At 39.6% G+C, this 24,043-nt stretch overlaps 2 protein-coding genes and 1 long non-coding RNA gene across 12 annotated transcripts; 2 read left to right on the forward strand and 1 right to left on the reverse strand.

The window, feature by feature from the left end:
• Nucleotides 1-1,155: 1,155 nt before the first annotated feature.
• On the reverse strand, nt 1,156-18,730 carry LOC147756345 (uncharacterized). 2 transcript variants are annotated; one of them, XR_015326782.1, is made up of 6 exons: nt 17,971-18,730; nt 16,917-17,142; nt 14,555-16,524; nt 13,764-13,848; nt 12,737-12,890; nt 1,156-1,964 (listed from the first exon to the last, which is right to left on the reverse strand). It is a non-coding gene; the product is annotated as an uncharacterized LOC147756345 (long non-coding RNA). The 2 variants fall into 2 exon arrangements; XR_015326781.1 differs by lacking the exon at nt 14,555-16,524.
• On the forward strand, nt 3,562-16,082 carry LOC111249080 (galactose-3-O-sulfotransferase 2-like). 5 transcript variants are annotated; one of them, XM_086987590.1, is made up of 10 exons: nt 3,562-3,681; nt 4,521-4,603; nt 11,172-11,291; nt 11,604-11,807; nt 12,202-12,306; nt 12,574-12,853; nt 14,123-14,274; nt 14,811-14,900; nt 15,146-15,321; nt 15,892-16,082. In XM_086987590.1, the coding sequence occupies exons 2-10, from the start codon at nt 4,593-4,595 to the stop codon at nt 16,080-16,082; spliced, it is 1,329 nt and encodes a 442-aa protein (XP_086843716.1). In that variant the 5' UTR covers nt 3,562-3,681; nt 4,521-4,592. The 5 variants fall into 5 exon arrangements, with proteins under 5 accessions (XP_086843716.1, XP_086843717.1, XP_022658160.1 ...); XM_086987591.1 differs by lacking the exons at nt 3,562-3,681; nt 4,521-4,603 and adding an exon at nt 6,673-7,590; XM_022802431.2 differs by lacking the exons at nt 3,562-3,681; nt 4,521-4,603 and adding an exon at nt 10,872-11,030.
• On the forward strand, nt 17,046-22,509 carry LOC111249084 (uncharacterized). 5 transcript variants are annotated; one of them, XM_086987597.1, is made up of 7 exons: nt 17,046-17,431; nt 17,688-17,894; nt 18,169-18,273; nt 18,724-19,013; nt 20,220-20,306; nt 20,560-20,729; nt 21,066-22,509. In XM_086987597.1, exons 1-4 carry the CDS (start codon nt 17,343-17,345, stop codon nt 18,731-18,733), a joined length of 411 nt encoding a protein of 136 aa, XP_086843723.1. In that variant the 5' UTR covers nt 17,046-17,342; the 3' UTR covers nt 18,734-19,013; nt 20,220-20,306; nt 20,560-20,729; nt 21,066-22,509. The 5 variants fall into 5 exon arrangements, with proteins under 5 accessions (XP_086843723.1, XP_086843722.1, XP_086843724.1 ...); XM_086987596.1 differs by having other exon boundaries at nt 21,141-22,509; XM_086987598.1 differs by lacking the exon at nt 20,560-20,729.
• The last annotated feature ends 1,534 nt before the right edge of the window (nt 22,510-24,043 follow it).

Consider the following 24,043-nt stretch of genomic DNA (forward strand, 5'->3'; position numbering starts at 1 on the left):
TGGTATGAGGCTGCGTAACCTTCATCACAATCATACACTAAGCTCTGAAGCAGGACCTCCCAACTTTGCAACCCTACAAAGAAGCCTTCAAGCGATAATGTGTAGCATTTAGGATTCAAAGACAACATTTCTTTAGATAAAACAGAAGAAAATTGAAATTGTAGAATATGCATAGTGTGTGCCGAGGTTATGGATATATCGTCAACGCTACTATCTATCCAGCTGTTCGCTGGAATATTGCGAAAGTGGTGGAATTATGCGTTAACCGCTCTCCGTGCGTACGGCGAGGTCGTACTAATCTATGTGTTTCTGCCTGGAGTGCCATGCTGCATCTTGTAGGGGCTGGTGCGGGCAACAACGTCCGCCACCTTTCTCAAACAGCAAGCTGACATTATGATTGAGCGATCCCGTTCGAGGATCAGTGCGAAGGTCACGAGTGGGAAGAAAATATCTCTGACAGCAAACGCGACGATCCATCGATCAGCCGAAGGAAAAGTCGCCTCAGAATTATTACTCGAAAGGGGAAAGCACTCATGTTCGAGTACCGAAAGCGTCTTGATTTATGTTTGTCCAATAACTCTCGTCGTGCTGCTTAAGGTCATTCTCATTTTGGGTAGTAATCCGCTGATGTATACGTCGGTTACTCAAGAGGGTCAGCAATGGCCGTCGACAATACGTTGAGAATGGGTTTTGTGCGACTCTTCATTTTTAAGCTTGTAGCGAAAGGTATTCTATCGCTGGCTAGGAAAAAAAAAATAATACCTGAACGTTATTCCGAGTATATATATTTTACGCACACAAAACATTACTTGTGCTAAAGCCCAGAATTACGTAATTTTGTGCTGCATAGGTGACCCTGTACAATGAGCGTTATTATGACGACTAAGATTGGTCGCTGACCAGATACAACGTGGTCGGATGTCCAAAGGTGCGATAGCTGAGCTGCAGCATCGATGTGACTGAGAGTGATGAAAAGCGTCATCAGGGAATCGAAAATTAAGCAATCTGATTTACCTGCCTCACCTGAACTTTCCGAGTAGCATTTTATTGCTGATTACCTTGTTGGATTGGCGAAAATGCTATGACTTTTCTCGAAATGCAAAATCTCAGACTCGCACATCCACCGCTATATATAATCGAATAAAACAAAGAGAATCAACGTATACTGGTACATTTACTGTAGCACTGAATAGTTTAAGCATTCTGCAATTCTGTATAAACAGAGATTCATATTCTGGTTTATCGGTTAACTTATGCATTAATATCTGATAGTGATCGGTTGGTACCTTTCCGTCTGGTTTTTATAAAACTTTCAATCGTTCCACAACATGCGCTGCGTTTGTCGATAAATTTCGTTAAAAAAAAAAGAGGCTGCCGTATCATTTTCGGATAATCAACCATTTTAAAAGTCGTCACCGCACTTCTCACAGGGTCTTCGATAGGATTTGCTTTCAGCTAATGGCTTTCGTTATTGGAATCATATTTTATTCAAACGCGCCTCGGATTCTGGTGTTAGAAAGTTCGTTATATTAGGACTGAAATAATTTAGCAACATTGCATTACTTTATTATTAATATTATTATTTTTAATAATTTTATTATAACGCATGTGCCGCTTTCAGGCATCCTCGAAACATATAAGTCCATAATAGCCTTTTTCTGCATTGAATTCAGTAGTCAGCCACGTTTAATTGCTTACAAACTCTCTGCTGTAAACGAACAGCGTCGCACGTAATACTGACAACAATCCGCAGTTCACCTAGTGGGTGCCCATCGTGTCCCTCTACCGCCGTCTGACACGAGGGGCACACAAATGTTTCCATCCAAGGTCTTCTGTCACAGCGTCTGTAGCTTGCTAGACTCGTTTACTGCCAAATCTCGCATGCTGTGACGGCTAATAGGTGACCGCTTTTAATAGTCCTTGAAATGCTGGTGCCTGAAGGTAATCGCAGGTCGCTCACGAACCTGTAGTAAGATCTGTCCGTTATGAAGTGAAATTTGTCTCCTTTACCGAAAAAGTATTCAGTATAATAGATTACAATAGAACACACAATCTATATCGGCATGATTTGGTTATGATGTCTATTCGATATGAGCAGTATAGAGCTGACCATCGTTTCGTGTTCGTTTAAGAAACTAATGTCGGTGACGATGGTCCGTTCATTCACTATGAATTAAAGCTAAACCAATTAAAGCTAAGATAATGTGGTATTGTACGGATCGCCGTAAATGACTCGTTGGGAAAAGCTGTTAGTTAGCATGTCAGATAAATAGAACTCCATGACATATCTTTTTAGCGAAAATAGACCCTTGATACGATGCTGAATAGATGATTCCGATGACTTGTTTACACAATAGGAATAGGTCGAAGGTGTTAATAAAATAAATTCAATCAAAAAGAAAAACAGTCACGAAGTATCTTTTCGGGTCGCGGTAATTAAAGCAAGTACCAGTTTAGTGCCGGAAAAAAAGAATGTGTGAATTTGTTAGTACAATTGCAGTTGAAAAATGGTGACTAACGTCCCACGACGTTACTGTGGCCAATTCCTAGATGTTAGGCTCGGTGCCCTTAAAAAACACCCACGAAACTGAAGTTCACTTCGAAGGATATAATATAAAAACTAACTTACTTATTGACACTTAGGGAAAGATGTGTTTTACGTGCAGCGCTTTGCCTAAGATAAAAAATGTAATCACCAAAATTTGCACCAGTCGTATCTGTGGTACGGTAACTGAATCACTTTTTAATAGTGGAAAAATGAACTAGTTTTGTTTCCAAACAAAGTTAAAGCAAAGGCTACTTGGCATAATTACAAAGATTATATAGAGCTAATTGTGAACAGCCAGCTTCTCTCTACTTTATATTAGGTTACTGTAAAAATAATCGTCTTAGGAAATTAGCGCTTTAGACGTCCGTAAAAACTTGTCAGAAATTTATTATCTGGGGATTTCCGTTTCCCAGTGTGTCGTTCTCCTTTTGAAAATTCAAGCTTACGTTGAAATGTTTAACCCTTGCCCACTCGATGGGTATATGCCAAAAAAAAGTAGGTTATATTTGCAACGTAGACTAAAACACTGCTGCCTCCTTTAGTATCTACCGATTCCAGCTGCTACAACGATTGGCTATAGAGTAAAAACACTTGACGTATAAGCTATTCAGCATCATAGTGATTGCTTTGAAGTTATTTTACGTTTGAATCAGAATATCACGATCAGAGTTTAAGTGGTATTGCTTTAACTGCAGCAGAAAGGCGAACCCATTTCAGACCCGTATCATGAGCATTAATTCCGTAAATCACGGGACATCCATGATTTGTCGGGTTTCGTGCTTGCTTGCGATTTCGTGATTCGCTGATAGCCATTTGTCATTCTCGGAATCACAGCAGTTCTTTTTTGGGAGATTCAAAACAAATCGGCCGACTGTTTTGTCACCCGTCTTCGACAAGCCTAGAGTTGATCACAATAGAATAGATCAATATTGGCATAGATCATTTAAGCCTAAGTTTATTGAATCACCACACTGCATTGATTAGAGGCCCTTAAATACAATCTTGGGTCCTGTAGTTACACGCCAAATGATTGTATCGTGAAACAAGTACCTAGAAAGCCGTCTGAAGCCCTTAATAGTCAGCTCTTTTGTCGTGTTAAGTGTCCACTAACTCACTAACTAACCAAAAACATGGTGCGTAGTGCAGAATTCAACTTTTATTAAGTCCAAAGTAACCCCGTAAACCCAACATGAACTATTCCTAAAACCTTATGACATTGGCTAGGGTTGTATAGCCGTCATATGTACAGTATCGGGTAGTAAATAAAACTCAGTATTCCAAGCCGTTATAAGTGTACGTATTTCAAGTGGTGGAACTGCTAAATAAAAAAAAAGTTTGATCGTATAATTATTGATGCAAGTCATCGTAGTTGCGATGGCTTCAATGGCTGTACAGATTTGATAATTATACAAAAAGAAAGATAAGGCCTGTCACGACGCGGGCAGCTGGGGTGACGGTTACAGGCTAGTACTTAAAAATGATGTTACGTACTAGCTTATTTTTCAGTGCTGATCGTGTTGTAAATTTAGGATAATTAGGAAATTAGGAAACAAAACGTTATGTGTACATGCAAGAGGTGATCTAGGCCATCAAATGCGGAAGTGTGGTGAAAAAGCACGTTGTGTTTACCGTGGCTACCGATAAACGATGCGCCTTCACGTTATCAGCTTGACTATAACCTGCCAAACTCATTTGGCTAATTTTCAAAAAAAAAAGGTAATAGAACACCGCTCGGGCCGACTCTCGGCGTATACTAAGACAATTGATACACACGAGCGTCGACTGTGAATAAATGTGGTAGAGTGGACAAATGTGTATCCTGAGGTTACTTTCAGCACTTTTCCGTTCACTCTAGAGATAATTGGGCGTCGCAACTTTAAGGGGATGGACTAATTGAAAATGAGAACGGTTGTTGGGAGCCTACAAGAATCGAAGACGGTGCATATGAAACTAATAACGAGGCTATTTCTAGGGGTCCGACGGCGTGCATCAAAACATCTAAAACCTATTGACCTGCAAAAAGTTCCACAGACACTTGGCAACTATGCGCTTGCGGTGAGTCCCATGCCCAGATACACACCTCACGCTCAACTAGGCTTATGTACTGCATGTTTCTCCAAATATGAAGACCCTCGAAGTATAAGTGAGCAGGCGCTTTTTCGGTGAAGTACTCAACGTTGAACCAAACAAGTCTACCAATTAGAGGAACGCTAGGAAATTAGTCCTCATTCTCTGCGCCGCATTTTTTCACCAACTCGTCGAACGGGCCAAATCCTTGCTCTATGAAGGAACCCGTCTGACTATGAAAGAAAAAGAGTGGAGCTTTAAGCAGAGTAAAATGACAGATACATGCCAATCATTTAGAGCAATACCCGGTAGAGTATACTCTTTATGTCTATCGAAGTAAAGTTTTAACAAGGGATATCTTAGGGAATGTTTAGCAGCGGTAGTTGACTTGGGCGGTTTTACCTGTCGACAATTGAGTACTAAGCTAGACCCGAATCTGCTCCGGGTCATTTTCTCGCTAAGTGTAAAATAACATTATATACCATCTTTAAATGCACTTGCTAAATGCACTAGTGGATTTTGTTGGACCTACCTGGAGCTTGGATGACACCGCATGGCAATCATACGAAGAGCTATTAAGTAATTCCTTGTATTGCTTTATTTATTACTTTGCTCAATTCTTTACTTTGCTAGCTAGTAATTTCTAGTAGTGATTTTGCCAATGCTAAAATTTAAGACAGTTAAAGGTGACTATGGCAACTCATTTAAAAAGCCTTTCAGTCACTTGGACCACGGTCACCTGCCGTGACAAGTTGTTTAGCACTAGAAATGGTAAAAAGATTAGATAGGGCAAAAAAAGCATTATTGTTAAGCAACCATAAATCTATGGTTGCTTAGCACGGGACATGACTGTATTATAGACAGCGGCCCAGTCCCATCATGATCACAGCGCTTCTACTACGGGGTCAGTAGACGAACGAACGGATCTACAGAAGGTGCGAATGTACATCGGTTTTAATGACAAGTAGATACCTGCTCACTCTGATTGCTCTGAAAACCGTAGGACCTGCGAGCAATGGACGTGAAAGAATTGATTACTCTTTATATGGATGACTTTAGGGTAACTACAGTCCAACAATAATGGAACAATATGTCCAGACGAAGCTACTGTAAGGCGATAATAATAATAATAAGAGAAGTTGTATATGAAATCTTTCAGTTGTTTAAATCTCCTTACAAATGCACGACAGTTTTTAAAAATTTTCTTTAATAGCAGAGATTTGCCCCAGTCTGTGCTAAATCAGCATTGCCGCTATCGGTATCAAACTAAGTCTCAAAGAAGCTGTCTCGACACATCTATTGGCCTCGTATCTCTAAATTATGTAAGTCAAAGAAAATGTGCGGATGCTTCACCGATTATATAATCAATATAGGCTAACGATTTAAGCATTTTTCGAATTATAATATACTGTGAGAACCGAATAGCCCCTGAGCACTTATAAGTAATTTGGAACAGTGTTAGACGAGTATAAAACAAGCCTTTTAAGGATGCATCGATACTCAACGAGGTTACCTACCGCAAGTATCAAATGACTTGAATCTTGGAACGCGACTGTTCAGCCGGATACGAAGTAACAGAATAGGGTGACACCAGCAAATAAGGAGCAGGGCAACGTCTAGATTCAATTTTCGATTTTCCATTATCATAGGCCAAGGTTCGAATGTGCTCCACGGAATATAGCATGTGACAGAACAGCACAGCACAATGTTCTGCTTCCAATAAGACGCCATGTTTTCTGTGAGGATTTAGCCATTAGGAAAAACTGATTAAATCTTCTGAATGTAAATGGCTTGGCCGATCTCGGCTGGTCATCGTTATCGCCATAGGGCTATACGTTGGGTTTGGTCTGACGTCGGCCTGGTCAGACGGTCTATTGGCGATTACGTGGTTTCATCTGTTCATTTAGTCAAATTGAGGCCGATATGCCTCACCCTATTTGCTGCATACTATCCGTGGCCAGTTAACTATAGATTGCATTAGTCTATGGCCGTCGCTAGCGGAGCGTACAAGCGCTGCCCATCACGACACGCACGTTTTATTCGAAAGAAGCAGCTAGGATCTCCTTTGTTAGTGTTGAGTCGCGTTCTCGACCAAATACTTTCGCCTGCAGAGATGGAACTGCCCGGGCTCTGAAAATAAAATATAGACTAGAACCGCCAAATAACAATCCGTATGTGCGGCGGATCAAAGGGCGTTGCCAGATTAGATCATGTCATCGGTTTAATTCAAATTCGACAGAGAATCGGCTGAAGGCTAAACATTATCAGTGGATACTGGATCGTTTGAAATGTACAAGACCTTTGAAAGAGATGCGATGAATTCTAGATTTTCAATATTACTATTGTACAGAACTCAAATCAGGCCTAATGTGTTCCTTCGACGAGAACTCATTCATCTCTCTCTCTCTCTCTCTCTCTCTCTCTCTCTCTCTCTCTCTGTGCGTGTGTGTCGACCGGTAGATCATCTGAGCTATTCACACGAATCCTTTTGGTATCAGTGCGAACTGTTGCGTGCGTCAACGTTGGTAACTTCGAGAAATCTCGAATAAAAACAGAATAGGTTCAAAGTACTATAATACTGTCCCTGTCTCGGCGAGTGCGTTGACGAATCTATTGGCCAAAACGTTTCGTAGACAAGGACGTTAATTATGAACTCGCTATGCTCGTGCTCGGCTCCCGCTTGACCTCCGACGTCGTCTATGAATGGATAGGGAACTTGTAGCGCACCGACTGAAATGCATTTCAATGACGACAACATACCCATGCTAGTTTGACGGAAGTTACTTTGCGGGAAGAAATCCATATCGTTGTTTAATGAGACCATGCTATCTTGATAGCAGGATCGAAACTATATATGCTGCTTATGGTGTCTTATATATATATATATATGTAGTATTTTCTCTAGTTTGATCACAGCGCCGGACAACCTCGCTGATAATAGTCGATCTGTAAGCGGTGCGGTGAGTCTTACGAAAGTATGTGCTTCTCATTTGGAAAGCTCACAATTATTCCTAGGTACAGTGTTACTGTCTGACGAAATGGAGACAAGTTTGTTACTAAGATTTGTAAGTGTACGAATGTTCAGGAAGTAGATAACCGGGGGAAGTAACTAAAAAAAAAAAAAGATAAAATCGTTACGTTCGTTAGAGATTTGGCCAATTGACTAGTGACAAACTAACTATGCTACTATACAAAAAACGTAATGATTAGTTACATATATAGCTAAATCGCTAATCACTTCGTCGTCTTCGTTGGAAAGTCTCTACGCTAATTATACTGTTATTGAAGAGAAAAATAAATAAGGAGCCTTGACTAAGTAAAACGAGGCTAGGCAAACGTGGCCTATTGTCCATAGACGTGTTGAACTGGCCCAATTAATGATTGCAACAGACCAGTTCTAACCGTAAAGCGGTTGCAGGCGCTTATTCGAAAGTAGACAATTCCGAAATGAATCGTATACGCGTCGACGTTTGATTGAATCCACTAGGGAATTGAGCAACGACGTTTTTGATATCGCTTACGAGTTAAACAAGAAGCCATCGAAAAACGTGTTGTGTAATTATCTAGAATCGAATTATTTCTTTAGTTGGGCTTTTTTTTTTTAATCGTACTATACGAAATCTCGTATATTTGTTTGAATTTGAGCTCGGCTGCAATTAGAATAGATTGTATTATTCTACAGTAGTAATAGTATATACAGCAGTAGACAGTAGTTCCGGAAGCACGTTCCTACCTGTGAGAATGACTTGATGCGTGACTAAATCACAGTTTCTAGTGCATATATATATATATATGCACTAGAAACTGTGATTTATATATATATATATATATATATAAATGCTAAGTTGACATCACTTCGGCCAAACTGCGGTTACTTCGGCCAAGACTGAGCAATTCGTCGATTGGGTAAACGCCTCAAAAATGCGTACGCTTATAGGGGAGAGTGCGATGTCTCACAAGAGTACTGAAATCGGACCGGCAGCAACGATCAGCACGAAAACCAACTTTTGTATACTTTCAACTGAATCTCTATAATAATAGAATAATAATAGGAGTCTATAGACTCTTCTCTAACAGTATACACCAAGAAACAAGCTTGTCACCATTTTCGATAGTGAATCAACCGTTAACCGTCACCGTACGACACTAGGCGTGAAAACGACTACTAGGGTTTCAAAATCAATCAGACCTCGTTTGCCAAACATGCAGTGCATCATTCTGACCCGACGGTTACGTAACACTTCATGGAATAGTAACGAAACAAGTGAACGAGTAATGCCAATGCTCGAGCCACTCGTTCATTTGGGTCATCGGCCGTGTGTGTTAGGTCCGTGCTACCTTCATTGGGTTTTTCGCACACAAGTGCGCTACCGATGCCGCCGAAGCAGCCGTGTGAGTTACATATCTCTGACCCTGCGATGATCTTTCGTATCCAACGAGGCAAGAATGATTTGTCGTCGCTCTGACACAGCAGTGGCCGACTTTTAACTGCCTAGTGTTGATCATCTATCACATTTTCCAAATAGAGAAGGTCTGACCACGAAGTGAACTTGAAAGCCTGAAGAGGCGGAATTCGGCAGCAACGAGCTAAACTCGAAGACATTCAGGAGGCGATACAACGAAAAAAATGACAGCCCTACAAATGGGTTAGTCGCTGTGTTGGCGTAGCTTGCAGCGGCAGCAGCAGCAGCAGCAGCAGCAAACGTGACTTGTTTCGGAAATGTCCAGGGAAAAGCTCTGAAAACGATACATTTGGTTTATCTTTCAACAGGTGGTTATTGTAGCTGATGTCGCTAGGCTGTCTCTAAAAGTTTGTAATGAATGGCCGTATAGACAGGTAGACGGTCCATCGACCTCTGGGGACTGTAGGAACTCTTGCCTGCGCCTTGAATCGGAAGCCAAGGTGTTTGTTTCCGCTTGCATGTAGATTGTATTACAGACTGGTTGAACGAATTAGTCTGTGTACTGGCGGTTAGCCAAAAAAAGCAGCTGTTAATGCACCCATTAGGGCAATTTGCAGTAACGTAGCAAGTAATTTAGATGTCGTAATTATGATTTGCCGAAGTGAACGCGTGAGGAAAAGGTAAAATCTTATGTATGCGTGTTAGAGTGCACAGTAATTATGAAATCGTTCCTAAATGATATGCATGTTACACATGTGTATGTACGGTAAGGGAGAGTTCGCATATGATAATGCTAATTATCTTGAGTCTCCAGAGGGTACAAGTTGAAGAGGGCTTGCTAGATTTAGTGAATTGAGCAAAACAAGGATTATATGAGCTATCCGACATTTCTGTGTTTCGTCGATCTTCGTACCTCATGTTGTTCTTCGTCTAAAACACAGACATGTTTTTCGGAGAACACTTGGCGCAAGCCGCTAATTCCAACGGCTTAGATCGCTGTTCATGAGTGACCAGTCGGTGAGCAACTATTAATGCCCTTAAAAAGTCGTAGGCCCCTGAATTAGGCCAGCTGGGAAATGGGACTTGAATAAAACATCCATATGATTATATGAATTAACTAGTGGAAGACTGGTTGGCCAACTCTCATTCAATAGCACCTTGCTCATTAAAATGTCCAGGTACGTGTTTCAAGCTAAGCAGAAATTAACGGCCTTATCACCTGCAAATCATTCGAAAAAAGACTGATATGATTAATAGTAGGCCTGCCGAATTCGAATGAGACTAGAAATTTCCGCTCATTTAGATCAAGTTATGCTAATTAGGTCGTAACAAAACAATCGATCAAATGTGGGGAGTTACTGCTTTCTTTCGGACAATATAATGAGTATAGAAGAAAACCGATCTAATAATAAGATCTAGCGTAGATGTTAGTAATAGCTCAGGAGGTAAGGCCGGATGTCTCATCAGTGTGTACGCTACCTAAATCGCTCTATTAAGGTGGCAACTCCTGATTATACAATAGGTAACTCATATATGATTAATGCTTATATTAACATATCCTGTATAACGTATGCGTTGTACCGATGAAGTTGATATAATAATTTTCATCTATTTCGGTTCTATATTTAGCTAGAAGACAAAAAGCATCATAGCTGTTAGAGTGGCACAATTTTCGTAAACGTGTTGTATAAGAACTTAGTGTGCCAGGTTTAGATCCATACGAAGTTCAACGCTGCAGTGAACTTCCACGTCTAGACTCGAATGAGGCCCAGCAGCAAAAGTTGTGTTAATGATGACTAGTGCCTTTCGGGAATGTTCATCCGATTGCTACAATACAGTGTCTTAGCTTAGCTTTTCTATCCTCGAGACAACGTAGTCCTCTTTAGCACTGTTATCGTACCATTAACGGGCGGTTCGAGCAGCGGGCGTTTCTATAGTTCACTCTGTGACGATCTTTGAGGAATTCATGTGGCTAAATTTCAGGAGCACACTGTCGCTGGATATCGACAACAGTAATTGCTACTAACAAATCCAGTTAAACGGACAACGTTTTTTTTTTTTGCTATGAAACGTCGCATTGTGTGCTTTAAGTAGATTGCATTCTCATCAGTGATGAGTGCCGCTCCTTTCATCGATTCCTTCTTGCCCTTCAGGTTGAGTAACGATGAGACACCAAAAACGATGAAGCTGTCTCATCGCCGCCGGCTGTACGTGCTGGCCTTGTGCGCTGTATCCATCATCGTGATTTTCATCAATAATCTGATATTTTCCACGTAAGTAGCAAAAAGTGACTTCAATATTGAATCAAACAAGCAAACAAAGTGAAGCAACGATTACAATATATTTACTAGGAATGGAAAATCGAATGATGTTAAGCTGACGGCAAGATCACATCCATGGCTCTGCTAATTCTCATCGATTTCATTATGCGCAATATTAACTCAGTAGAAGTTTGAACGTAACGCTGTTCATTCTGGAGATCCAAGGATAATGTCTTCTAAGGTAAGAAAGTTCCAGTCAAGGGAGATTAAACTCGATCTATATACGAGCTCCATTCTGGCTAACACGAAATTCACGTGTCATAGCCACGGGTACAAACAGGATCAGGGCCTCGTACGTGTTCTGGACGTGAACACCGTACAGGGCCACTCAAGGGTTCTTAACGGCGCTACTTTTGTACATCTACAAGAATCTGTTCCAGTCCACCCAGCGTGTGACCTCGTCCGTAACATATTTTTCCTGAAGACTCATAAGACTGGCAGCTCCACCATATTCAACATTCTATTCAGGTATTGCTTTGACAGCTCAAACTCTTGTAAAGGTATACCATTTTCGGTATAAAGAACGCTCCCATTAATACAACACATTTATAATGTAGTAATTTGTAACTATAACCATGATCCTGCTACATAACGGAGATCGCTAGCGCAGCTGATCTCAATTTTTGAAGATTTCATGATAATTACATGCTATAGTAACCATTTGTCAATATTGAAATGCGAAATCAATGAAGGCCGTATCTTCTTAGTTTCTACGGTAACGCACCCAAAGAGATAGGCATTAGTAACCTAGACCATTAGACCTAGGCATTAGACCTAAATTTTTTGAGGCTCGATTACTATGGAGTACAGTGTTCACCGTCACAGTAGATAAAATCGATTGAACAAAACAAACAAATGACAGATTTGCAGACGAATATGATCGGACTGTGGCGATTCCACGAATCCACGGTAACCTCATGAACTACCCGAAGCTCTTCCAAGAAAGTTTTATGTTCAACTATTCAGTGTAAGTTTAAATCATATAAAATCAGTATCGCTTTACCATTCATCAGCACCATAAATTTCATACTAACTCGAATTTATTTTGATGAATGATACGCATCCTTAATATGAAGTTTTGTTTATATATATATATATATATATAAACAAATTTCACATTAACAATGAAGTTACTCTACTATAATGCATAGAAGATCAACCGAACACCACAATCGATTACTTTTTGGTACGGGCACCCGACAGTACTAATAATTTTTTTTGCGGGTCAATACAGGATCAACCGTCGAGTTGAAATATTCGCAGTGCACTCACGACTCAACATCAATGAAGTGCAGCGAATAATGCCACCGAAGACCAAGTTTATCACGATTCTCCGCCATCCGCTATACGCATGGGAAAGCGCGTACGATTATTTTAGGATTTCTAGTAAGACAAACCTTTCCATTGAAAGCTTTGCGTTCAATGATTCAGCTATCCAAATGATGCGAGGTCGGAAAATCTCTTCATGGTTCGGCTTCAACATGATGTATTTTGACATGGGATTCGAAGAAAATGTGAGCTCTGCTGATGCGTTTGGGTTAACTGGAGTATCTGGAGCCATAAGAAATATAATTACATCAGTACTTCAATTAATAGCTATGTCTGTTTGGCTGCTTCAAGCGAATCTGGCGAGTCCTTAGCTTTTGAAATTTGCCCCACTAATAAACGAAATTTGGATGGTGAATATTCTAATCTTCTAGAAACATGTAAGTAAAAATTGGTTGAGTTTACTCCAGAAAGAAAAAATCTAATCCCAAAAATCAAGTATTTATTTCTCAAAGGTCACAGCCGCATGGAAATTAACCTAATATTGATGTCAATATTAGGCAAGGAGACCTTGAACGGCAGCACCGTAAACGAATGAGGCGAATGTTTCAAGGACGGAGATTTGGGTATTAAAGCTCTAATACTAGAAATGCGGAAACGAGTGAAAAGTAGATCCCCCGTGAATCGAATTCAGGCCAGTTGGTGATGTATTTCACGTGCTGAATTTTCAATCAATAAAAAAAAAACCCGCTTCAAGCATACGGTTGCCATTAACGAGACATGGCATGGTTTCGCTAGCCAAAAAGTGATTAGGGGAAGAATGGCGTCGCCCGTAAGAGAAGTCAAATTCAATGGGAGTGTTGAGTAGGTTTGAACGTAGGTAAAGTTAGTACTTTTCAACGGGCATCAGGATCATCTGCAAGAAGATTCTCATCGAAAATGAGACAGTGAATGCGGCTTGCTCTCTCAAGACTTGTGGACCGTTTACACAACAATCAAAAACACGCGGTCTGGTTACTTAATGACTACGCTTCAGTTACTTCCTGTATTAACCAAAGGAATATTCAACGTTGGCTTCAATCCGCTTATTCTCCCGATTTGAGGAGGATATTCATGGAATTTTTCGTGCCCCAAAACAAGGTAACTAACGGGCATTACCTATTTATTTCGAGAAGCCACAGGGAAACTATATGTGGGGAAAGCGAATCCAGTCCAGAATGGGTGTCCAGAGGCTGCCGGAACACTGGAACAAATGCGTAAAAATAAATGAGAGTTAACACACACTAACCCTCATTGTAGCTTAAGAAGTTCAAAAGCTATTCTATTTTAAAATCCGCCGTATTCTCTTATAACAGCCCAATAAATGATAACATTCTAGAATAAAATAGCTCAAACTATGGGCAGAACGACTGGTCTCAAAAAAAAGATAGCCAGTACATTTATCCGAATACACTAAATTAAGCATTTATGCACTAACTCTATTTAGGAAGAAAAATTAAGATTTGACAGACATTTAGTTCCAGGAAACAGCGGAAGTACAGGCCCAAAAAGCCATTAGCATGCTTGAGCAGAACTTCCATTTAGTGCTCTTAGCGGAGTTTATGGAAGAATCCTTGGTGCTGCTTAGGGAAGAGCTCTGCTGGAAATTGGAAAGCATGGTTGCCTTCAGGTAGGGACCGAAAATAAATATCTAATCATAATTCTATTAATGTACATATTGTGAGACGTTATCTTGGCTTTCGCAAGCAAGTGCAATTATCACGGTTAAGCTGCTGTATCCGGCATACCATGTAGACCTCTATGATATATATAGTCCCCTATGAAGCGAAACAACGTATTTTAACTGAACAAAAAGACGGTGTTGAACGGACGGCTTCTGTTTACCTATTATTATTACTATTATCATCATTAGAATCAATGCTCTGTTGCACCTAATACACTACTCTCACTTCGAAGTTGTTCCCTTGTTCACTGCGTTCAAAAAATCAAAGATTCCCTGAAATTTGTAATTTCGAACATCGACGAGTGCACAGTCACTGACCCCGCCGCTTATTAAAAACGACACCTCTTTGAAAAAGATAGCCCGCCAAATTTGGGTGTTCGCTTAGCAGTCTCCTTGTCAATACTGATAAATACATCGCGTGCTTTTTTTTTTAATTGTGTGCAGTAGCACCTAACTGCAACAAAGGTTTTTCCCAACTTCAGACATAACGAGAGAAACTTATCGATCCGTATTCAAATTATGAGCTCCGAAGCTGAGGCCAGGATACTCTATCTCAACGATATCGATATGCGGTAAGTGCCAAGATCCGAGTATGGTAAGAGGAATGGTAATAAGTTTAACAAGGTACAATATTTAGCTTTTTAATAACTATTTTAGAGTAATAAAACTGCACGCGGTAAGGAACCTGTACAAATATCCCCTCCCTAGGCGCGTACTCCTCTGCCACAATCCGCTTTTCCTCAATCTACAACACATATCGTTCTACTCTACAATTTGTAATTCACGACTGTAGTAAATCGATCCGATCTACTTGCAGGATATATAAACATTTTCTGGAAAAGTTCCTTCACCTGCTGGATAAATTCGGGAGGGGTCGGATGTTCAATGAGGTGCAAGCCTTAAAATTAAGAAACAGATTTTGGTCCGACATTTGTATAGCTGAACGCAAGCAAGGCATTTTGAACACCATCGAGTTTGTCCCAGGGCAGGAAGGTGAGGTTCCGATTCTAAATTTCGATGGCCAAGTAAAATTAGTCCAGTAATCCAAAAAGCTTGTTTGTAGCATAGCTAAAGATCAGAAAAATGCACAGGTTAATCTAAGTAGCAGCCCGTAACCTTAGGGGTCCAATAGTTATTTTCGACAAATTTCCAAAATGCATTCACCCGTCCACCCTGATTTCGTAAACTGACATTTACAGAATCCGAGTTATTTACGCTCTATTAAAAAACGATTTTTATGTTAAAGTTTAAGAAAAAGGTAGTACATAACGTTTCAGTTACTTTAAGCTGAATACATAAAAAAATCGATACAAGGTAAATTAGATGAATCGTTGTTTATCACTGCAGCTTATTGCATACATACTAGTTGACTATACTAATACTAACTAGAAAATTAATTTATAATTTAAATGTCACTTGTCATTACCAATCGTTTTGTTTCGAAGTATTGCTCTTTTCGGATCTTGATTTAGGAAATGCATTTGATAATATGTATGCATCAGAGACAGTGAGATCTGCTGTGAGATGCTGACAAGATCGTCTAATAGCAAAATTCCGTTTCAGTTCCGTCAATTTGTGACCGTTTGACGCTGAAGGAAGTTCACTACATACGTAAATTTCGAACGAGGTACATCTCAGAGTTATGGTGGAATTTTAGAAAACGGCGTCGTCCTCGACTTCGCAGAAAAAACCGTAAATCTGACATCGTTAGCAGGAATCGTCAGGGACACAAAGATCCCAAGGGCCGAGTCTAACGTAAACGTACATTATATGCTGCACATGCTAATTCTGCAGAAAAAAATGCTGTTTGTGTTCATATATATCATAAATGAAATAAAACTATTAAATAACCAAAACTGATAAAATGTGCATTCAATTTTTTTGTCAGAGGGAAAATGTTACTACTCTGTAACATTCGATCTACGAAGTGCTGTTTCACCATTGTTTCAAAAATTTACTTTGCGCTAATTATAGCAGTAACAGCAATAGAAGTGAACTGTCCGAGAAGTATCTGATGTTTGGTCGTCAGAACGATACGTTCAGTTCGGCTCCAACGGGTAGTTATGTTAATTAGCGCCGCTAAGTTCATGCGGAAGTTCGCAGGGGAGGACAGTAAGTGCTACGTTAGCCGCCGCAGGTACCATCGCAAATTTTTCATGCGAATAGATATCGAGGTGTTCGTATCCATTTGCGAGCCTACTAGATGCAGAAATCCAAGAACGAGTAATGTTGCAGAGCTTAATGACATTATCGGACGTAAAACTCGAAATGTTAGTTTACATAATTAATGTATATTTTCACAAACGCCGTATAACGTATGGTTCCTAAGTTGATTATTTAGGGGTATTTTTGGTTCTGCAAGAAAACCTGACGCAATAGTTCGCTCATAGAAAACTACGATACTAGCATACTTGTTAGAAGTTGGCATGGAAGTTTAACACCGGTTTTCGGTACTCTCAAGCAGAAAAAAGCATATTACTTAATGACTGCAGTCGGTAATACGAGTAGGACCAATGTATCTGCGTATTAGAATGAGATTCTGTAGCAGAAGAATACCGTATACCCCTGCTCAAATAAAAAGTGCTCACCTGATCACTAATCGTAGGCCAGCTTTTATATCCTTGAGACAACGCAGTCTCCCTTATGACTGTCACCGTGCCATAAAAACCAGTTACTGCAAGAAACGTTTCTGCAGTTCACTGTGACAATCTTTTCTCGGTTCATGCGAATAGACTCTAGCAATACGTTCTCTCGGAGTCTTCAAAACGGTGAATACCATTTCTCATGAGCTTTTCATGTTTCGTACGTTTGAACCTATAAGAAATTGGTTTAGAAGCTTCGTTTGATTGTACGCTTATACTGGTGGAGCTATAGATATGCTTGAAAGTCGCCCGAGAATTCCGGTTGGCTACTGAGTAGACGTGAAACGCCCGAATGGCATTTCATTGTATACTCTAGGAGACCTCTGTTATCCTGCGTCCAATTTTGGCCAAGAGGTAGTGTGAGAATGAGATATGATGAAGCTGACACCCTGGTGTGTGTTCAGGCTGACTTTTTCTGCTGTATACATCTTCATTTTCTATAACAGCGCTACACCAACCATGTAAGTAGCGACATGACTATAAGCGTATTTTAAAGATGCCGAAATTGTGACTTCTTGACATAAAACAGAAAATTGGAGAACTCTGTTACCGGCATTAATTAAAGATTACATCCATTTTGTCGTTTGATAGAGATTTTAGTGTCGTACTTTCTGAGGATAGAAGACGATACCCTGCAGGATGAGGTATGAGGCTAAACGCGATCTTTATACAGGCTATGTTCTGATTAACACAAGAGTTCATGCTTCGTCGTTTTAGAGTTCAGCTAGAAGCCGTGAACCTTAACACTACAGAAAGTAATGCTCGCGTTCCTGAATGCACGGCTATTGTTCAAAATTCTGAGAACACTTCTTCGGTTCAGATGCAAGAAATGGTCACAAAAACTGTATGCGAGTCCGTTCGTAACATTTTTTTCCTTAGAATGTACAGGACCGGCAGCTCTACTGTGGTTAACATTCTACTCAGGTATGGTGGCTATTTTTTTTCCTTTACAGAATATTTTGAATCTGTACAGAAAGATAGCGATTTCAAGGGAACTAACGTTTTTACCAATACGGTGGAGGCAGTTAGTCATAGTCAGAGCACACGTAGTGACAGCCATATTATATTTATTCGTCTTGCGCAACGGACACCACACCCGATGTGCATAGTTTAAATGTTTCACATGTGCTCAGGACCTGGTGTACATGAGCATTTCAATCCGCTATACATCGATATGACAAACAACTGCTAATGACAGATTTGCAGAGGAACGTAATTTGACCGTGGCGGTTCCGCGAGCGCCAATTAACCTTATGGGGTGTCCAATACCGTTCAAGGAACGCTTCATGTTGAATTACTCTATGTATGTTTTCATTACGTAGTCACGCTTTGTTGTTTATTGTTTTGATTAGTAAATTGTTTTTGCACAAATAAGGGTCTCGTATTATTTTGATCGATTTTGAACGTTATGCGCTTCTTCCATTTATTGCGAATATTTATTACAACGAAAATTGTATAATAATGTTTAGTAAAAAAATTTTACTTATTATAATACACACAAGGTGTGCTGTGTATCTTATGAACAACGCTAAAATGGGCCGTTGGTGGATTGACCTGCAATTGTACATGCCAACTCATCATATATTGATTCACAGTATACTTTCACGCACAAGCTTACTATTGAGATGATTATCTGTAGTCGTCTCCTACCACGTCCCATGTACAGGTTGCACCAGATGGGATACGCTAGTCTTTGTTTACGTTGAACTGTCGCAACAATAGTACCACATGTTACAAACACGGTTTTTTGCAGACTGATGTAGAATCAATCGCCGGCCCGAAATATTCGCAGTGCAGACGCGATTCAACATCAGAGAGGTGCGACGAGTAATGCCACCTACAACTAAGTTTATCACTATTCTTCGCCACCCGCTATTCGCGTGGACGAGTGGATATGAAAGTTATAAAATGTCTGCAATAACGAAACTTTCTCTGAAAGAGTTAGTGTACAATCAAGCGGCTATCCGAATGATGCGGAAACGAAAATTCTCCAAATCGTTTGGGTTCAACATGATATATTTTGACCTAGGATTCAAAGAAGATGTGAGTGATATATAGCTATAATAGCATGAGATATGGTATTTGAAGGCAAAGCAGTCTCAAGTAATTTTTTTAGATAATCAGCAAATTTAATTGAGGAACCGCTAGCAAGAATTTTATGATTGTTCCAGTTCAATTCTATTTAAGAAGAAAACTTTAAAAAAGTAAAATAGGAAAAATTTGTTACCAAAAACGTTTAGTTCAAAGAAACAGCTGAAGTTCAGGCTCAGAGGGCCATTGACATGCTGGAGAAAAACTTCGATCATGTGCTTATAGCAGAGTTGATGGAAAAATCTTTGGTCCTGCTAAGGAAGGTGCTGTGCTGGGAACGGGAAAGCATGGTTGCCTTCAGGTGAGTACGAGAAATTATAATATATATATATATATATATATATATACATGATTATTACATATGTACTACATTTTACATAATATTACATATTATGTAGCAGGACCAAAGATTTTTCCATCAACTCTGCTATAAGCACATGATCGAAGTTTTTTTCCAGCATGTCAATGGTCCTCCGAGCCTGAACTTCAGCTGTTTCTTTGAACTAAGCGTTTTTGGTAACAAATTTTTCGTATTTTACTTATATATATATATATATATTATATATATATATATATATATATATATATATAGTGGTGATCATTGTTTTATTATTAAACTATTCTGTCCAGAAGAATACCATCTAGGGTTCTATATTATGAGTAACGCCACTTGGACTGTCTGTTGAAAAACATGCTGTTCAATCCGTAGTTTATGTATGATTATATATAAAACTACAGTATAACCGAATAGCTTGGCGGCTACGCAAAACGTTAAACTGATTACCCTCGTTCATTCGATGCAATTGGGGCCACAGACTGAGCCTTACTTTATAAGACCTTTCCAATTTCTCCAATAGTATGGAGGTTTGGGATGGATTGGGCTTATTTTGTAAAAGCAACACAATCCTTTGTTCCATACCGATGTGAAGACAACACCTAAATCGTATTACTTTACGTGCCTTATCCAGTCCACGGCAGGTCCAGACTTCATAATTCTCAAAAAATTCTATATATTTAAATTGCTTCGTTCTAGTGTTGTTAGCTCATTGGCCAGTCGAAATTTATGGGAACTTATGGAGAGGCCAAATAGTGAGTTACACTTAAAAAAAACCGTATTAGAGAGTATGGTAATGCCTAATTGGAAGATTTTCATTTCAGGCATAATCAAAGGAACGTGTTAGCCCCTGATGCCGTTATAAGCAACCAAGCTCAAAGAATCATACTCTATAATCTTATTGACGCACTGTGAGTGTCAGCATACGCACTGTATTAGTTTGTGTTAATAATATTTTTTTAGTTTTAATATTAATAGCTCTTTAGGATAATACCGTGCGCGGTATGGCATCCGTAGAGCGATAGCAGGTATATATATCAGATAGATACGCGTTTTACTGTCAAAACGTGACATCTTCAAGGCTAGCGCACCATACGTGTCCCACCGTACAACGTTGCAGTGGCAAGTTAACGTTGTTGTAAATCAAATCTTGGCTACTTGCAGGATATATCATTTTTCGGCAAAGTTTAGTAGCCTAGTGAATAAATACGGGGAATATCGAACGTTTAACGAGGTGGAAGCCCTGAAACTACGAAATGAGTATTGGTTGGATAGATGCGTAATCAACCATACGTATAGCTACTCCGAAACCGAATTTGTTCTGCCAAAAGGAGGTAGTCTTTTTATTCCTGAATCTCGTTTATTTTACTTTTACGTTTTAGGTTTTTAGTTAAGTAGTCTAATAGAACTCGGACTACAAATCTAAAATTACATCTAAATTAAAGCTACATGAAATGCTACTATGGGCTTTTCTGTAGTATAATGAAAATTATTATCGTACCGAGTACCGATTGATACCCGATACATATCGGAGAGACGGAATATGTTCGCGTACCAACTTCACCAAAAGCTTTTTTGTGTTTGAGATAAGTGTTTCGAGAGTTCAGGAGGTTTTGCTTGTATTATGCACGCTAAAAGCAATCGAATTTCGATTCTGAACCACTTTTCAGCTGCTCCAATTTGGAAGCGTCTGACGATGAGCGAGAAGCTCTATATAAATAAATTCCGGGCTCAATATATTTCAGAGTTAAGGCAGGCATAAAAAAAGCAGCCTCTTCCAAGGAATATGTTCATCGACTTCGTGGAAAAAACAGCCAATCCAATGCCGTTGATCGTCGCACACGAGACTGACGACCAAATGCCACGACCTTCGTGCTGGAGATACATTTTAGTGATATTATTTATATATTTACATCTCTCAGATGTTCGTTCTATGGAAGCGTTGATAATGCCGTTTAAATTATACCTGACGTATAATTTGTTTTATTGAGGGTTCGGTATGAACGATCTGCAGGGATGAATACGGCATTACTATATTCATCGCATCTCTCATTAAACCGTGAGGAACGTTCTTTCAGCTTCGGCACTTAGCTTCGATCTAGTACCGTGGCTCCCAGAAGAGGAACAATGCTTTAAATGCCTACAATATTCAGCTGGTGTAAAGGATGAGAGACCAAAGCAACGTTCCCATAAAATGTCAAAGCCTAGTTATGTTGTCCAAGGCCAAATGTGGAGCATTTTGTTAGATGTTACCTCATGCTTCGCTGACCTTGATTATTTAGGGTAATTCATATGCGTATATTGACGTATTGCAATTACTAGCTTGTTGGCATTTTTAGTGTTTTATTGTTAGAATGTTTCGTCTGTTCTGGAGGGCTGGCTTTTCTTTACCTTACAGCCCTGACTAAATAAAAATTTAATTTGGAGAACGTTGCTTGCACTCCAAACATGAGTTATATCGGGTGGCAAAAGATTTTTTTTTAAGATATATTCTTGTATTTTCTATTAGCGTTAAATATGCTGCTCGAGCGATCCGAGCTGGGTTTGTCATGTACCCACGACTATATACGATAGTGTTAATAATTTGACTTAGGAAGGTCGTTAAGGATCGCTTGGAACATTTTTCGAATTAAAATCGTTGTGAGTTTTCGGCGTCCTTTGAGCAACTCGCTGGCATCGGCAAAAATTCACTGTCTGAAATTCATTCCTTTTGTACCCGACAAATACATATTTTTGAAGCTCGAACACTGTTTCACGAGCTAAACAATAATCAAAATCAACGGTTTTTTTTTATGAGTGAAGTAACTTGCTAACGGAATCATCAAGATATGAGTACAATCTAGTAAGAGAAACTATAGACAGTAATTGACTAAACCTATACAACAAACAAAAGGTGTATGGAATAACTATGTTAGCTCCGTTCAAAATCAGTTTCGTAACTGAGGTCAGCGTCGTCTCAAGGTTATCCAGCCCAGCAGAGCACTTTCAGGTTACTCTAATATCGCTGCGTCGTTCTTCCATAACGAGTGAACGACCAGCGACTTCTCGAAAGTGATAGTGGGTAAGGTACAATATTCCCAGCAATAAATCTCGTGTTTCAGCTGAAATCGATAATCGTGTATTCTGTTGTTGCGGTTCAGCGCATTCTGACAGTTTTGTGCAGGAAGTCGCTAGTGCCAGTTGACTCATGTGGAGGCAAAATTACCACAGAGAAAGCCAAAGCTTTGGTCGATACGAGGCAGCAATAAAGCTTCGCTTTTGGATTACCGCAGTATGCCGCAATAATGATGGTTTTTCAACTGCCGTCAGAATTATGATAAAGTAACTTACAAACCTTGAACTATTAGGAGTATACTGGAGCGGTCATTGTAGGCCCAGCGGGGAGTCCATTGATTAGCAGCTGCCGAAAGGTGCAATCTCACGCAAAGTCGAATCACACTTATCCGCTATAAACACTCTGGGGCAATAATGGACCTTAGAAACTAATCCTACAACCGCAAGAATAACGTGGAAAACTCAAACAAATTTCAAAGGAACAATCTGCGTGAGAATCTTAAAACCAAAATATAATATATAACGGTGGGTATCGAAACAGCAGTGTTCTTTGAAAGTTGGAGACGTCTCCTAAGAAATTTAATACCTCTTTCCTGTAAAAAGGAATCATTAGACGAATAAATATGAACGCCATGTGTAAAACTAAAATATTGTATATTATAGAACATAGGCATTATTAAATGCAATCATATTATCTATGCTTGCATTTAATATTGCCTGCTTTATATGTGCTATGCATATGTACCTAAGAAAGTGTGAGTTGAATATTAGTAGCATAAATAATACACTGAGCTGAGAAGTCACGTATCGTACGTAGCTGTCACGACTGGCTAATTACTGGAAATTTTCGCCCTGCGGATACCACGGGCCCAGGTTATAAACCGTAATCAATGCGGCGGTCTCAATTGTGGTCACCTAAATCGAAAGCAAGCATCATGCGATGCTGTACATTAGAGGTTACGTATGGAGATTACTCAGAAATTAGAGATTTACTATTTCTCTCAAGTTTAAGTCATTAATGTAGATTCTGTTCAGTGTGTACTATTTAATACCATGAAAGAAAACGCTTGAGGCTAACGCAAACTTAAATAGTAAAAAGATAACGATTTGTCTGCTGTTAATAATTAACTTGATTATATACTATGAAAGAGTCTAGCTAAACAACGATGATAGGTGATGCGCTCGGGGTTGACACTGAGATAAAACTGGCGAAAAACTACACCAACGTATTTTCCAATTAGTTAGACAAACAACGTCGTAGAGAATAATAAACAGTATATTATGTACCCTGTATAATGTAAAGCTAGAATTTTAAAAGCTCTGCCCACAAGTGCAGTTATAGCCTTTGAAACAGCCGTTATAAACGACTGTCCTATTAATAACCAAAGAAACTGAGGATATGTGTACCTGCACCAAGAGGGGAGACCCCTAATATTCCAATCGGAAACCTTGATGACGTGCGTTTGAAACATTTTCTTACATTTCGTTAAGCACGCAACAGCCTATTCGTGAATGTACCGGGGTAATTATACAAACAATACGACAGCTGTCTTGTACACAGATAGGCCCATTTTTTAGCGTGGCCTAACTCATG

This window comes from Varroa destructor, unplaced genomic scaffold (genome assembly GCF_002443255.2).
Source record: "Varroa destructor unplaced genomic scaffold, Vdes_3.0 BEIS01000004.1, whole genome shotgun sequence".
In the NCBI taxonomy this organism is placed as follows: domain Eukaryota; kingdom Metazoa; phylum Arthropoda; class Arachnida; order Mesostigmata; family Varroidae; genus Varroa; species Varroa destructor.